Genomic DNA, 16,725 nt, shown 5'->3' on the forward strand with positions numbered 1-16,725 from the left:
GCATTTTGATTAAAAAAGGTACGCATTGCCTTAAAAAACACTGAAAATATTTTTTTTTTTTTTTTTTTTTAAATTAACCACACACACACATACAAGCACAAATATCAGTGTGATCAGTCTTACAACTTCGAGATTTGTTATTTCCAGTTGGAAATACATCCCTAGCATTAGCGCTTTGCATCAAACGATGCCCCACTTACTGGGAGAACGCCCATTCACTGAATGGATACGACACGGGAGTGACAGATGCTTTAATGTCATACTCTTTAGTGAATGCTTATTTCACTAAGGCATTAACAATTACTAAAGTTTTCTGCTAGTGGTAGCATTATCAGCTGAAAGAAAGCAAAGAATTTTTGCGAGATTCAGATAATACAGCCAATGAGCTATTCAAGAGATATTGACAGATAAAACAGGAGTGCAATTAGCTTAGTCTCACAAAACAGAACTTTGTGTCTTGTGGTAGGAACATCTGTTGCTCCTACTCTAAGATGCCCATCTGCCATGGGAGTAAGAGAGCTACATCCTCTCCCACCATGCAGTCACAGAGATGCCCATAGAAGACCATTTTTATTACCAGCTCTGCACCTGTAGGTTTGGGTAACTCAGCCATACAATATTTTAATGAGAACACTCTGAGTGAAGAATGGGGCAATGTTTGTAATAAAAATTATTCACAAGGGACAATGCAAGTGCTAAACATTTAGGCACGTCTCTTCATTCAAAACGCAAAAGTTACTCCCACTGAAGAGTGATGAGAATACCTAAGGATTCCTGCAATATGCAAGTCAGCTGGTTTACATCTACACACTAACCCCAGTAGGGTAAAAAAATAAATTTTCAAGCAGCATACATGCAGAGCACTCTCCAGAAAAATGCTAATTTGGACAGTCTCCACCTCAGTCATATTGGAGAACAAGCACTGCAAAGTCACAACAAAGAGCGAGCTGCTTTAGATTTAAGATGTGAATGAAACAAAAGCTCACTGTTAAACAATGCTGCAAATATATATTCCTATGGTGAAGTATGTGTACTAGGTTTCAACATATCCTAAATTTAGCAGGTCTGTCAAGTCTCCACCTATGAAAATTCTATTGAGCTTTCAGTCTTTAAAACAGTGGTTTACAATGACAGACCTTAAATACAAATGGCTTATGTAATAGTACAATGTCTACAGCGTAAAATCTAATAGTACAAATGGTTACTATACGTAATAAAGACTTACTTTTTAGTACTCTCTACAAAGTCAAACAAGGCAAAAAAGATGTTTCAGACACTTTGTGATTTTGGTTTTTTTCTAAGAAAAATGAATAAAAAATATGAAACTGGCAAACAGACAATGAAATGTAAAAGTTTCCATATTAAAAACAGTTGTCAAAATTCTTCATGCATACACTCTCCTATATCCTGAAGTTCTAAGTTGGCTCCATGATGTACAATCATAATTGCTAAGACAGATAGAACTTGATTCCATTTATATACACATACAGTGATTAAATGCACTTGTTAAAAAATGAAGGCCTTTATCCAAGAGAAAATATAGGAAATGTTACAATGAAGAACACAACAGTTTTGCTGCAATAGGAAAGGGGATCGAGCACCTTGAAGGCTGCCTTCTTGCCAGCAACAGGAGATGCTCTAACAGCTTGTCAAAGAAACAACAGTACTTGAAAGAGAGTCTAATACAGTAAACATAAAATACAGAGTTCAGAGATCTTTAGTGTTTGTGCATAACTTGCCACCCACTTCTCTCCCTGCAGACAGTGGGAAAAAGAGTACATTTCAGTTTTCATATTCATTGACTTAGAAACAACGTAAGTCAAGCTTCCTACATGAATTCACACAGTGAAAAGTCCCTCCTCCAGAAACAGACAGGATCACTCGACTCATTTTCATTCTCATCCACCATTTAAAAAAACTATTAAAAATCTGAATTTTTTTCAAGCAGCATATTTTGCATTTGTCACTGGCAGGTTTGTTGTAGAAATCCTAGAAAGTTAAAATTATATCATACAATACAAAAACATGTAAACAAAATGGATATTTTTTAAAAGGCATGCATGCTTTTGAAAAGGATTAAAAAGTGTTTATTTTTGGTAAATAAAAGATCTCTTGCTTAGCATTTTTTAAAGCACCTTAGTGATTTAGGAGCCTAAGTCCAAATAACTTTAATTTAGATTTGGGCTCCTAAACATCTAAATCAATTCAGTAAAATTACTTAAGCACTTTGAAAATTTTTTGCCATGTCTGTGATCTTGCAGAATTAGATTCTTTGTAACCAGCAGCTAACTCTGAATCTGACACAACATTCAAGAAAGTCTCATTCATGTAATTCAGTCATCAGCTGCATTTTTTTGGATCCTCCATAACTTAAGTTATGGTATCTGTGAAAAATTTTTCCAAAGAAGATATTTTGTGATGTCATTTTGCAAGTTCCTTTCTCAGAGACAACACAGGATACAACAATCAAATCTGAACAAGAATATGATTATATGCTCCTTCTGAATAGCTATTAGTGTCAAAGACTGTTATTTGTTCAACCTGTTAAGACTGAGAAAAACAAACTTACAAAAACAGCATTAGATTAAAAAAGAGCATTTTTGGCACCATACATTTTTAAATCTAAGCTTTTAGGCCCAAAGTATAGCAAACTAAATGTGCCCAGTGGCAGCTGTAAAAGCCTCATCTGAAATACAACTTTTTTTAAGGAATTTTTTTTGGGGGGGGGGAAGATGCTATTTTATGATCATTAGCTGATCTCCAAGTAATGAATCCACTGGAATTTACCCTAAATATTCATACCAACTGTTTACATATATACTTTAGCACTCATATATATAATACAAGTATACTGTACCAACAGATCTACTAGAATCCATATTAATATAGTCAGGCATGAAATGTAGCATCTTCTTTTTGCTCCTGACTAACCAATTCTAACATTTTCTTTTAAATTTAGATGCAAGGTTGCTACTTTACCGTGGGCCATAGTGTTATGGTCTGTACCTATACTTGTAAGTATTACCCTTACGTTAAATGTGTTTTGCAATTCAGCAACACCTAGTTCATAGCTCTGTAAATAATTCATTGAAAAAGGAGAAGCTTGCCTAATTTTTACAAAGTGCATGGGGCACCCACGGTTCTGTGTTTTGCCACCAGGTGTCTCACTCTACACATCAAAATCCACTGCATCAGCAAGTTTATAGAAACCCACCCTCTATCAAGGATCCCACAGGCACAAGATTTGCTAAAGCACTGGTAAAAATACCTCTACAGCTGGCTTTATTCTGTATTCAATTGCACAACTTCATCCAATTCACTTGGTTGGTTTTTTTCGTCCAGAAGTGGTCTAAAGTATGCTGCAGTTGCTAAAAGGACTTCTGTTTTTCTTGGTCCTCTGTTTGTTTGGTCTAAGGTTGATGACATCTCCACCATTAAGAGTGCTAGAATTCTGGTTGGAGTGACTTCCACCAGCTGTATTAAAAACACCTACAGAATTTAAAGACACAAAAAGTATTTGTATTTCTTCCTGCAGCATAATACATTAACACTTAAGCAACACTTACCAGGGGATAGTAGTACACCTCAAATGCATACTCTATTTTCCAAAGGCTTTATCTATTTCTGGGTCAGTTTTGCAGCTAAATTTGAAGTAGAGCCCACTGAAATTACTAGCCAGGCAGTATTTAAAGCTGGTATAAATCTATGTAATTGAAGGACAGCACATGTAACTCATCTGATTATGTGTATGCTACTAATTGCATGGTAACAAAGTTATGGTTAGTTGAGTAATACAATGAAAGACAAACATGACAATTTTAAAGTTAGAAACTTTGCTGATATAAAGGTAAGGAAAAAGTCTGAATAAAAAGGGAGTGCTTTGAGGAAAATAAATTAACTGACTCAGAAATGCTTTAAAGAAGGACTACAGAAGTTCAGTGTTCCCTTACAAAATGCGTTTTACAAAGACCTTCTGATTACATGCCAGATTCTTTCACCATGAGTCTCTTGTAAATCTGCACCAAGATGAGTAACACTGATACTAATTACATTTTAAAACTCAACAAGCATCCTTTCTCAAATCCTTACACAATGTTTGTTTAAACGAATTTAATAAAAGGGCATTTGCCAAATGTTAGCCAGAAACTTTAATACATCAGTTTGGAAGTCACAAAGTTATTTTACAGAAGGAAAGGAGACAGTATCCTGAGATAGGAAGTCACTAATTAAACCCTGATTCACCTTGTATTAACTCCATAAGGAAACAGATGAGACCGTAATCTTTGATGGCACAAAATACTATTTGCGGTTTTTTATTAAAGTGTACATACCAATCTTGTTACTGCTTGTATGTACTAGTTCTGGATCTTCAGCTGTTTGTTGCTTGAGCCTCTGAAGATATTTATCAGCCAAATACTTAAAAACTGGAATGTTAAAAAGAAAAAGGGTACATCAGAGTATACATAAAAATAATCTTTTTATCAATACTAAAACCTTTGTATCAAAATTCTGTGTGGTGACAAAAGCACATTCGACACCACAGGTTTAGCATGATCTGCTAAGTTTCTCACTCTCAGCAGGCCTGTGTACCTGAGCAGAATCCACATTAGTCCTGTGTCTACCCCGGTCTTACAGTTTGCAGTACTAAAGCACAGCAGACAGAAACATCTCAATACTCCTATAATAAAGCTGGCACACACATATTGCCAAATGTTCCAATTCATGCAACTTGGAACTTTTTTTAAGTTACATAGGAATTTAATTTTTTTTTTTTTTTTGCAAAAAGCCTTAGGGTAACAGCAGTCATGTAAAGTAAGGGTATTAATAAAACTTGGCAGCAACATTTTCTAATTAACTAATGCTACCCTCATTTGTACTGGGGTATGAAAAGTCTACCTAGGATTCTGAAAAATATACAACTACAGGAGAATTTTCAGAACCTACATGTGTTACGATTATTTACATTTGTAATTAATAACTCATGTAAAGATGATAAAGAAACATTTTACATTTTCTCTTGCAGATTTTTTTTTCCCAAGGTGAATGTTAACAGAGAAGAAATAATTATTTTACTATTAAGTTTACCTGATTAAACAAAAAGTTACCAGAGACTATAATTCATTATTATTATTCAGACCTACCCCACAAAAGATTTGTAACAGTACTCTTACAAAATTAAATCTATACATTAAAAATAGATACTTGGAAACTAGTAAAATATCACCAGTAGAAAAAAGGCTGCAAGAGATCCCATCTTTGAATGTTCTTTCTTTAAATATAACTAATAAACTAAACTATGAAGTAATTGATTGTATGAATAACTTATAAATTATTTACAACTACAAAATAATGTTTAACAATTTGTATGTTGTAATAATTGAACTTCTACATATAATTGTTTTAAAAGCTCAGTGCTTACTGACAGGATTAGGACTAAGCAGCCTTAACACATTGGTACTTCTAAATATTGGAGCTATGCACTGTTTGTGGAAGAGAAAGGAAAGATGTACACAAAGGAATGGGCCCAACACACTGATATCAGGTAATTCTAGCTATGTTTAAGGTGTGCTGCTAAGAAATATAAAAAGAATTGCCAACAGCATGCAACAACATGGGAAGTGACAGACCAGCTCCAAACTGGAGAGATGTGCAGTGCTACAGAGCAGAGGGCAGGACAGACTCTGCTGTACCTCCTCGTACCTTCAGTTATGTTTAGGTCTTCCTTCACAGATGCTCGGTAGAACCTTAATTTTAGCTTTTTTGCCAGTGCTTCTGCCTCTTCACTGCACAACAGAAGAAGACTTTGTAAATACTAATTTGTATCATTTGTCAGCATTTATTCTTATAGACAAAATGCTTCGTGCTAAGGTCAACATCGCAAGGTGGTTAACAAACTCAAGACAGACAAAAAAATATCTGATTCTTAATTTCTTTACAGTATCTCCACCATAAAAATAAGGTATTTACATGCAGTTTCTTTATGACCAAAAGTAATTGCTTTTCAATATGTATTGATTCCAGTAACTAAAATTTCCCAAGGGTTCGAAGACAGGTGTCAGTGAAATAAAAAGGAAGGAGGCTGAGGCTGTAATTAACAGCACTAGGATCAAAACAATTACCACTGCAAAGCCAAAACAACAACAACAAAATAATCCTTAAGTATATTTTAATGAAGCAATCAGATGAGTGCAGAGATGAAATAAACAGTTACTTATTTCTATGAAGTGAAAGAGAACTTGTGCTAAATTTTAAGGAAAAGCTGAGGAAACTTACGAAAATTTCACCAAGGGAAATCACATTATCAGAAAGATGACATTACTGAGGCAGACAGAGTATTCTGAGAACAAAACCTAAGTGACATACCATGAATAAAGGAAGAGTTCAAATGTAATTTTGCTTTTCCTTTGAAAAATCCTCAGTATTCTTTGAAGAGGGAGTAAAAGTTGATTTATGCCATCAATGATAGCAAAAAGAGAACAAAGAAAGCCAGTGCAGGAACAAAGAGAAGAAACAATTTAAATCTCTCAGGAAGATGGTAGAAATAAAGAAGTGGAGGATGATTGACTTCATCATGCAGTATTTTCTATATGATATGCTGTGGTAAATAAAAGTTAGCATTTATTAAACTGATTTTATGGCAAGAATGAAATTGGTCATATACCCAAAGGCAGAACAAACTGACAGTAAAATCTCTTAAGAAAAATACAGTGAAGAAGGATCAGCACCATGCAGTGTGAGAATATTACCAGATATGGATTTCTACAGTTACAATGTTTTGATAAAGGTGAGCAATAAAAACAAAGCAAAGCAAAGACTATTAAGATACTTTTTCAAAAAACCTGTAAATACTTCATCATTTTAGCAAGCATTCACTAGCCAAACTAGACTTCACTGACGCACAGCACAGTTTAACAGCAACTGTAAATTTTAACAGGAGAGAAAATTTACAGTTTAAGAATTTCTGATTAAAAAGAGAACCATATCATGGCACACCCAAACTCGTCACGTTATTCCTCTATTTTTTTGGCTGACACTTCAGAAGGAGTGAAGCGAACAGAAAGCTCCTAGCTTTGCAAGCACATCTGCCCAAGCCACTACACTCATGCAGCAATACCTGTCACATGTGCTTCTAGGGCACGTTTTGATGCAGGGCATAGGTTTGACAACCTAGATATCCTACGTCTTCACCAGAAACTCCCACAGATTTTTTTAAAAATATGTATATATGGGGGGACTTATGTCGTTATTTAGAAACAGTTAAAACTCCTACTTCTTTATGCATGAGTCATCAAGAAGATCTATCTTATTCTGCACAAGAACTGTGGGGATGTCTCCAACTTCAGTCACAACTTTTTCCTTCCAGGTAGGGATTGCTTTGAAGGACTCTCTGTCAGTTGTAGAAAACACAAGAACACAAGCCTGGGCTCCTAAAAACACACAAATTAATTACAAATAAATACAAATCAACCAACAAACATCAAAAAAAGAATAATAATCTATGATGTATTTCAAATAAGGGATTTTTCAAGTTTATTGCATAAAAATGCACTTTCACCACCAGCTTGTGTCGCACCAATGGTCATAAATTCCCAAATGAAAACAGACTGACATTTTATTTTGATCATTACACCCATTCTTCGTGATGGCTATGGGTCTGTGTCCTGGTTCAGCTAGGATAGGGTTAAGTTTCCCCAGCAGAGAAGGGGGAGTGTGGGAACTTTTTTCCTTTGTGGCTTTGGTGACGGGGAGCAGGCGAGCGAGCTGTCTGTAACCATTTGCAGTATTTCTCTGTATATCTTTTGTCTTGTTCACTGTTATTGCTGTTTATTGTTATTATCATTGCCACTGTTGTTCAGATTATCACACTGTTGTATTAAATTTCTTCTTATTTTAACCCGGGCTTTGTGCCTCACTGCCAGCCCGACCGGCTGACGGTGGGGGAGGGGGCAACGGCAACATGCGCTCCGGTCCTGGCAGGGCTTAAACCACCAGTCTGTTAACTTCCAAGCTATTTCCAGCATGGTGCATGTATGCAGGGGAAAGGAAAAAGAGGGGGTGTGGAAAGCCTAGAAAAAGGGAAAGGGAGGTTTGCTTATTGCTCACTACTCTCCACACAGCTTAATGGAGGCCAGAAGGCAAATATTTTTCCATATGTAGTATTTATAAAGCACACTTCATGTTATTCTTTGTGCTATAGTAATTTGGATTTTCAATAGCAGAAAATGTGAAGTTTTTAGAGAAAGTTGTGATTATTTCAAGTAAATTGTTTAATAGCTTTTTGGAGAAAATAAATGCATTTCTAATTCATACTTATTCTATCACACACTATGACAAATTATACAAAATGTTTTGTACAATTGTTGTTATGGTTTTGCAACAGCCTAAACAAACAATAGTTAAAACCCATGGATACTGAGAAGGTACTTCCACAGTTGAAATATTAGTGAGTGGTCTTCTGACTGTCCAGTAGCACTGTTATCCTCAAGAAACTACTTTTCTTTGCAAATGGAAAAAATTTTATTATTCAAATGCCTTTAATATATCTGGTATTTAGTACCAGAGTGTAAAAGGAACAGCTAGCTAATGTCTCTTGAGACTCTAGTGTCATTTTGTGGTGAATATCACAATGTAATTACATATAGCATGAAAAATTATTTCATGAGTATGAATTTTATCTATGAGTTTCACCAAGTGTCCCCCATTCCTGTATTCTGCTTGCCTTTGTATTTCTTTGACACAAAGCACTCAAGTTCTTTTATTAGGTTTCCTTCTATTTAGCTTTTCAAAGCCAAATTCAGTCTATCTTTATGAAAATTTTCCTATGCTCTTTTAACATTCTTTCACATGCTCCTAATGCATGTAGGTATGGTTTTATAAAGAATATTAAGAACTGCCCTCAGAATTTCAAATCAAGCTCTACCACAAAAATACTAACAATGCTGTCTTCCATAATTTTCCCTATTATTTGTGTTCTAAAATTTTGGTTGTTTTCCCTCATGTCCACACCATATTCTAATGTATGCAATTACTCTGATGCAATTCCACTTAGAATCCTGTGAAATAGGTGTAAAATTAATTACTATTTCCAAAACAGGTTAGTTTGCATTTGTCAATGCTGAATTTAACCTACCATCTCATGAACTAGCTTAATAAAGCTTCCTGAGTTCTTTGCTCTACTGGAGATGAGACTATTTTTTAAGATTCTCACCATCTGTAAACATCACCTTGTTCAAAGAAATCCATTGTGAAGTTTCCACTCTTAAGACACTTTTGCTTTATCTCTCTCCCTCCAGCCATTCCTTCTGAATGATAAAACACGGGGATAACTTGGTAATAGTAAGTTTAGAGGGAGAAGTCCTAGTATGTGGTAGGTAAAAAGGGGGTGACTTACACCATCAGACCTCCTTATTCAATTCACATATAGTGCATGTAGACAGGGACAGTAGAAATAACTCAGCCTGGCCATACTGCTTTTCAAAGATAATTACATGATAGGCTGTAATTAGGAATCAAACTGAAATATTTTTGAGGACCTTCAAGATTCTGATATTTAAAGGTTCTTACCAGGAAGTTAAACAACCATAACAGCAAGTGTCATCAAAAATGACAAATCCTATGCACTTAAGTAACTGTGTATTTCCAAATGTCTGCTGAAGGTTTTGATCACTGGATTGTAAGAAATACCAGAATTTACTAATCCAATAATCCTGCAAAATGCTTATTTAAGAGAAGAACAAGAGAAGTATTCTTCTCATGCTCAATTCAAAACAGTATCAAATGTGATCTTTCTGAAAGTATGCTTCAGTATAGTGCAGAAGTTAGTATGGCAACAGAATTCAACAGCAGATGCTGCAGAGCAGAGATATTATTATGTAAATTCTTTTAATCTTCTAAGAATATTGCTAAATACTCAATATTTTTATTGAGAACATAGTTTTAAGAAATTATCATGTCCATCTAAGAGCTCTAAGGAAAAAAACTTTAAAAAGACAAAAGCCGGGATTTAGGTATGTAAACACCTTTCTGTATGCATCAACTGATCATATTCAAGAGAGTAAGTAATATTATTACCTCACTCATCCACTGCAAATGAAGTCATACAGCACCTCTGTCATACAACAGATTGTGTACAACAAAAGACACCAGCAGCAAAGGCACAGGACAGTGTCAGCTGGGAGTGTAACAGCTAAAATGAGGATGTTCTTGATGAATATTTTAAATCAAAGTTCTTTTGTAAGAAGCTATTTTAAAGTACCGAAGGACACTGGATTTTTTGTGTGAAATTCATTACTGCTTTGATAATCCCTGTATCTTGACTTTCAAAAGGTTCCAACTGGCTGTAGAAATGCTGATATGATATGTACACCTAGACTAATTCAGAAAAATATTAAGAAGGTAGTGCTAGCATCTCTACTTGATTAAAGAAGAGCATGAGCTTGTCAGCTGAGAAGGCGGTGTTGTTTAATCTCAGCCAGCAACTAAGCACCATGCAGCCACTCGCTCACTCCTCCCTCCTTCCCAGTGGGATGGGGATGAGAATCAGAAAAAAAGTAAAACTTGTGGGTTGAGATAAGAACAGTTTAACAGCTAAATAATATTAATAAAAAATATAATAATAGTAACAAAAATGCATATAATTTTTAAAATATGTAAATAAAACCCAAGAAGAAACAGGTGATGCACAATGCAATTGCTCACCACACACTGACCAATGCCTGGGCAGTGATCTGCCCCCCAGCCAACTCCCCCCAGTTTATATACTGAGCAGGATGTCCTGTGGTATGGAATATCCCTCTGGTTAGTCTGGGTCAGCTGTCCTGGCCATGCTCCTCCCAGCTTCTTGTGCACTCTCTTGCTGGCAGAGCATGGGGAACTGAAAAGCCCTTAACTCAGGATAAGCACTACTTAGCAACAACTAGCAAGCAGTGTGCTGTGAGACAGGACTTGAAAGAAGCAGACAAGACGGTGCACCCTGCTTCACTGTTGTTGTTAGAAGGGGATGTACTAGAACTTGTAGGCCATAAGCCTTGGGCAGCCTGATAAGGGGAGTAAAGAAGTGACAATGTGGGGGAGAGTTACTGCCCCTATGAGTCATGCGGCGCCAGAGAAGAAGAAAATATAAAGTCTCTGAAAAACAACTTAGTGTCTGCAAAAACAACTTAGTCGTAAACAGTCCTGTTGTTAAAGCTTTAATTAACTACCAATCAACGAGCATTGATAAAGAATGTTGTAATATGAGCATTGATAAAGAATGTTGTAGTATAGTAACCAATGTAAGACGTGTCTTCTGATTTCTTCTAACTTTCTATATAAATGAATGATTTCTGCAATAAACTCTCTGACTCTGCTTGCATCAAGCTGTGTCCCATCTCTCAATTGTGGCAGTGTGTTATCAGCATTATTCTAACACTAAATCCAAAATACAGCACTGTAACAGCTACTAGGAAGCAAATTAACTCTATACCAGCTGAAACCTAGACAGTAGGTCTCAAAGATCCTCAGTAGACTATCCCATCCTCCTAGACTCTTTTCTTCTTTCACAATGGTACAAAGCCTATCTGATAGAAAATGTGTAAAGTCGTTCCTTGCCATGAGTGGACTCACACAGGGCTTTATACCTGGCACCTATTCATTTCACTGTTCTGTTCTTTGCCTCAGCTTTTTCAGGCTATGACAGAAAGCACATGCTCTCTATAAAATTGATGGTGGCTTGTTCAACCTTACACTGAGATCAAAATCCAAGGTCAATGACGACATCGCTCAGAAGTTCTTGTGTACTGTTGATGTTCTAACTGCTGTGGATCCTAGCTGTCTAACAGGCTTAGCAGGGTTTAAGGTCTCACTAACAGTATCCAAAAGAGGGCTACTTCATTTCAAATTGAACCAGGGCAGCCTTGCAGCCCTCCCATCACCATAGTTACTACAGACAAAAGTGATTAACAAGTGCAAACTAAAGCAATGGTATGAAGGCTTGAGAAATCTGAAGTTTAACTCTTGAACAAAATAAGGATCCTGAGCATTTGACTAATCAGCAACTGAATAACAGACTAATGAGCAAGATGTCTATTTTCCATCAAAAACCTAGAAGCGGTCTACTCAAGATAATAGTGGTAGTGGATGGAAGAGGATGCGTACAAGAAGAAGTGATCAAATACTGCCTTGAGAAACACCTGTAACATGGACAGAACACATGGCAGTGCTAATGACAGCCATTCGTGTATATGCTTAGCATATGCATGAAGTACCTAGCCAGTCAGAAAATGTGTGATTTCCATTCAATAGAAACTGGTAAGAAGATGTATGATACAATATAAAAATAAATTTTTTTTAACTCTTTGAATTTAGGTTGCTGGACACCTTACACTGTGAGACCACAGGCAGGCAGCTACACCAGCTGCGTGTATTTGCCTGTACATAGAAATGTATATAGAAAACATAGAAAACAACATGACAAATTAGCTCCAATTTTGTTTCTCTGCAAAGCTGAATGAATTTGGACTCAGAAACAGACTCTGAAGCATTGTGTGACCACGGATGAGCAGCTGATCCCTGAAGAACTGACAATACATAACATTTCAGGAGAGTACGTAAGCCCTAGTGTAAATGATAGTGGGACAGTGACCTGTGGGAGAGGCAGACCTGACAGTTCAGGTAACAGCCAGCATCTCTTACCTACCTCAGAAGCATTCTCCCCTCATCAGCAATAACTGGCAATGAAATCCTTGCATTTCCAAAGTAAGCTTGACTTTTTGCTTCTAAAATACTGTGCTTGCAGACTGTTGCTAACCCAAAATTGCATTCCAGGCTTCTATAATTTTGCTTGTCCTTCATGAGTCAAAAGTCTAGCGCAGAACAGTCACTGTATTTAATAGCTTGAACTGTGAGTATACCCATCATACTGTCTACGATGTGTATACACAGGATGACTATCAGGATGCTACTTCATAGCAGCCTCTTCAGTATAAAGATATTGAAGGCAGAGATCTAACTGCACTGTGCTGAGCATGAATCATGAACAACATTTCAAGATACTTATGCAGATTTTTTTTTTCTTTTTTTAACCACCAGGTTGCTTGTGGTAAGTGAGACCAGTAAATACACTTTTAAGCTTTTCTGAACACTCCATATTTTAGCATGTCAGTTCCAGGATTTAGAAGAAAATGGCTTTCACTTGAAACAACTGAGGAGAGCAAAGCATACAAGAACTGAAGGCAAGAGTAAAAAGGAAGCTCCAAGAGAATCAAATACTACCTTCTAAAATTCGTATGCTCATCAGCTACAAAATAACAGGATGATCTATTTCCACATGAGGATAAAATGAAATAATAAAGATCTCTGAAGAAATGGACAACTAGAAATGTTACCAAAACAGGATCATGAAATAGAAAAAGGTCAGAGGGCTATACCACCCTGAAACAGCATGGCATAACTATTATTTTCCCTCTAAATGAGGTAATTTTATACCACAGCAATGTATTTTTCCCAGCCATCAGGTAATTAGTTTGACAAGAACTCAATCATAGAATCTTTGCCAAGTCTTCAAATCTCTCACATTAAAAAACAAAACAGAAAGATTTGCACAACCATTGTTAAATTATATGCAAAGAAAGCCTAAGTATGCAATTTGTAACTAGCTAAGAAGATAAACTGCCTTTATACAATGGAATAATAGAGTTTCTACTTTATGAAGTAAACACACTTTCTTTATTACTCCATTGTGTTAACATGTTCAAGGCAGCCTGTACTAGCAAGAGAACTGCTATGCCTAGAAAACTATCTTTCTAGGATGATTGGTGAATTTTTTTGCCTTGGATTAATTTCTAAGTGCCTCAGCCACAGTTTTTGGAAGACTTACAAAGTGTAATAAAGAAGTAATAAAACACCTTCAGAGGAAAAATATAAATTTGCATTTGAGTGTTTGAATGGCTACACTGTGTCCAGTTTCTGTGCTGATATTTCCCTCATTTTGTTCTATGTTTTTTAAAGGGCACTACTGAGCATTCTGCAAAAAGTGGCACTTAATTAAGGGCAAGCATCTTCCATGAAGGGGAAAAATATTTAAGACCTGAAAAGGCTAGCTAAAGATGCTTTGCACACATGTGAAATAACTAGAATTGTTAATACAAAGACAGGAAAATATTTTAGAGATGTGCAGACTGAAAAAACCACCACCAACTACCAAATAACAAGCACGGTATTTTCACCTCTATAGTAGGCCTTAGTTATTGCATCAAATTCTTCTTGACCCGCAGTGTCCCATAACATTAGCCTGACATCTTCATCATTAACTCTGAAATAAACGAGTTTTGTTATCAATATAATGAACAAGAGCAATTCAAAACAACTGTCATCTACAATATAAGAGCAATTCAAGTAAAATTTAACTTGATTTAAATACAACGTAACTTAATGTAACTTAATATAATATAATGTAACTTCACCTTGTAACATACTATGCCAACAGTCTCCAAATTATATTAAATGCTCTTTACTAACAATTGTACTACATTTTCCTCTTCTTCCTCTACATTTCTCTCTATGAGGAAAAATAATATAGACATCAAAACAAAACTTAGGTGCCTGAATAACGGTCCTTTTGTCTTTTTAATGAGATTACAGAATTTATATAATTTCTTACTTCTCATTAGCATTGTATTTTCCATTTTAATTACTTATTATCTACTTATCTACTTATATTGCACAGAGACAAAATCTATAGCATATTTAAATTTTTCCACAGTCATTATCTATATTATCTAATAAATTTGTGTAATAGTTTTATCATAAGCACTTCCACTTCTTCCAGAGATTACAAAAAAAACCCCACAGGTGATAGAATACAAAGAGAAAACTTGTCAAAACACTTAGCACAACAGAGTTTCCAAATGTTATATATAACTGTGATATAACTGTGATACAGTTATATATACAGTGATATAACTGTAGCCCACAGTGCAAGACAAAAAACAGCTCCCTTCACTGTGCTTCAGAAACAGCAGGCCTTGTCTTCCAAGCCTTCATACATCTTAGGGTTACAACAGAGTAAAAGAAATAGAGGCAAAAGTAAAAACCAAAAGTATGGCATCTGTTTAATACATACTGGATCTGTCTTTCCAGGAAATCTACACCAATAGTTTTCTTGTAGTCTTTTGTAAAAATCCCCTTGCAATATCGCTGAATCATACTAGACTTTCCAACGGCTCCATTTCCTACTACCACCACCTTGATGGCCACCTCCATATCTTCTTCCAACATCTCTGCAGCCCAAGTGACTCTCTAGCTTACTCAGGAAACTATCGATCTGTAAACAAAGTAGATAGCTGTGTTCATAAAAATGCTATGACTAGAAAGCCAGAGGAAATACAATCACACATTAGGATTCACAAAGACTGTCCAATTTATTTTGAGCTCTGCCACAGACCGCTTAAGTGACCTCAGGTAAATTATTTAGCCAGTCTGTACGTTGATTTGCCACTTATTAATTGGAAATTAATATAACTATTCATTAAAAATATCCTTCCACTGTACAAATGTATTGTCATATGTTGATTATGTTCCTGATGCTCCATTGCTAACATACAAGACACTCAACTTATCAACCTAGCACATAGCATGAGTTTGAAATATGACAACTTCAAACTACAGTCACTGCTTTCTTACATCCAGTTCAGATATCGTCACCTAACACCAATGCTGATGCTCTGAAGACATAAACCCATATCATTCTGTGATTACACCCCTTACTTCAGTTCTTACAAACTTGTCTACATTTGTCTTTCTGAGGAAGTTGAGAAAATTCATAATCAAATAAATTTGTGTGTTCTTATTTATTTTTTGGCATGTGAATCAAAACTATTATTTATCAAAAATATTATCAGGTAACTGTGAAGATAATGCATTTTCCAAAGGTTTGGTTTGGGTTTTTTTTTTTAAATATAATTGAATAATCCAACTGTTTTAAAACATTTTTAAAATGTATAACCTTTTAGATAATGTACCTTATCAATACTCAAGTCATTTACATTTTAAAAGTCTATATCCTATTAGGTGTGACCATAACCTCACATAACAGGGCCACTGCAGGGGAGCCATCTATTTCTCCTCTGATTTAATTTTGCCCATGTACACCCGACATTGTCTACAGACAAAGCCAAGCTGCTAAAGTATATGGACAAAGTTCACAGTGCAAGCGGTTTTATAGTGGATGTAATTTTTTCTATAAACTAAAATTCCAGTCTGCAAAAATTGAAAGTAATTTATTTGGCTTACTGTAAAGATATTTCCTTCAAGTTTTGGGTGGTTTTGTTCGTTTGTTTGTTTGTTTTATGAGGAAGAAACGGAGGCACACGTAAAAGCGAAGTTTCCCCCGCGTTTTACTGTGCCAGGGTACCATCACGGTAACACTTCCCATCTGCAGAGCAGCAGATTTCCTCCCAAGAGGTCAGTGACCCTCCTTTCAAAGGAGGGGAAGACACACCTCTGGTAAAAGCTTTGCCCCGTGCTGGAAGAGCTGGGCTACCCGTACCCTGGCGCCGGCTCACCCAGGCAGATGATAACGTTTCTGGATTGCCTCTGGGTGCATCAAACACGGGCGTACGTACATTTTTATCGGGTATTCGGCAAGCACCGCTAAAACTGCCGCTGGGCCGGCCCGCAGAATCCGGATGGCCATTTTAAGCGAGGGCCGACGCTCGCCGGGGACAGCCCTGCGGCCCTGCCCGCGGC

The 16,725-nt window shown here is 36.2% G+C and overlaps 1 protein-coding gene across 2 annotated transcripts; it reads right to left on the bottom strand.

Annotated features, from left to right (window-relative positions):
• Positions 1-34: 34 nt before the first annotated feature.
• On the bottom strand, positions 35-16,563 carry RAB23 (RAB23, member RAS oncogene family). Of its 2 annotated transcripts, XR_003397958.1 has the most exons (8): positions 16,478-16,563; positions 15,101-15,301; positions 14,205-14,290; positions 7,271-7,427; positions 5,701-5,783; positions 4,332-4,424; positions 3,269-3,489; positions 35-1,754 (listed from the first exon to the last, which is right to left on the bottom strand). XR_003397958.1 is itself a non-coding variant. In XM_026844309.1 (7 exons), exons 2-7 carry the CDS (start codon positions 15,253-15,255, stop codon positions 3,350-3,352), a joined length of 714 nt encoding a protein of 237 aa, XP_026700110.1. In that variant the 5' UTR covers positions 15,256-15,301; positions 16,478-16,563; the 3' UTR covers positions 2,728-3,349. The 2 variants fall into 2 exon arrangements, 1 of the variants encoding a protein (XP_026700110.1); XM_026844309.1 differs by lacking the exon at positions 35-1,754 and having other exon boundaries at positions 2,728-3,489.
• Positions 16,564-16,725: the final 162 nt, after the last annotated feature.

The sequence above is a fragment of the Athene cunicularia genome (assembly GCF_003259725.1).
Source record: "Athene cunicularia isolate RWA chromosome 3 unlocalized genomic scaffold, athCun1 chr3_part1, whole genome shotgun sequence".
NCBI classification, from domain to species: Eukaryota; Metazoa; Chordata; class Aves; order Strigiformes; family Strigidae; genus Athene; species Athene cunicularia.

What these genes read in the sequence shown, in the direction of transcription:
- RAB23 (XM_026844309.1), bottom strand. Translation starts at nt 15,255, where the DNA reads ATGTTGGAAGAAGATATGGAGGTGGCCATCAAGGTGGTGGTAGTAGGA. An exon ending in AACTAAGGCCTACTATAGAG is followed by an intron (nt 7,428 to 14,204) that starts GTGAAAATACCG and finishes GTGTGTTTTTAG; the next exon opens with GAGCCCAGGCTTGTGTTCTT. An exon ending in GATGACTCATGCATAAAGAA is followed by an intron (nt 5,784 to 7,270) that starts GTAGGAGTTTTA and finishes TCTGTTGTGCAG; the next exon opens with TGAAGAGGCAGAAGCACTGG.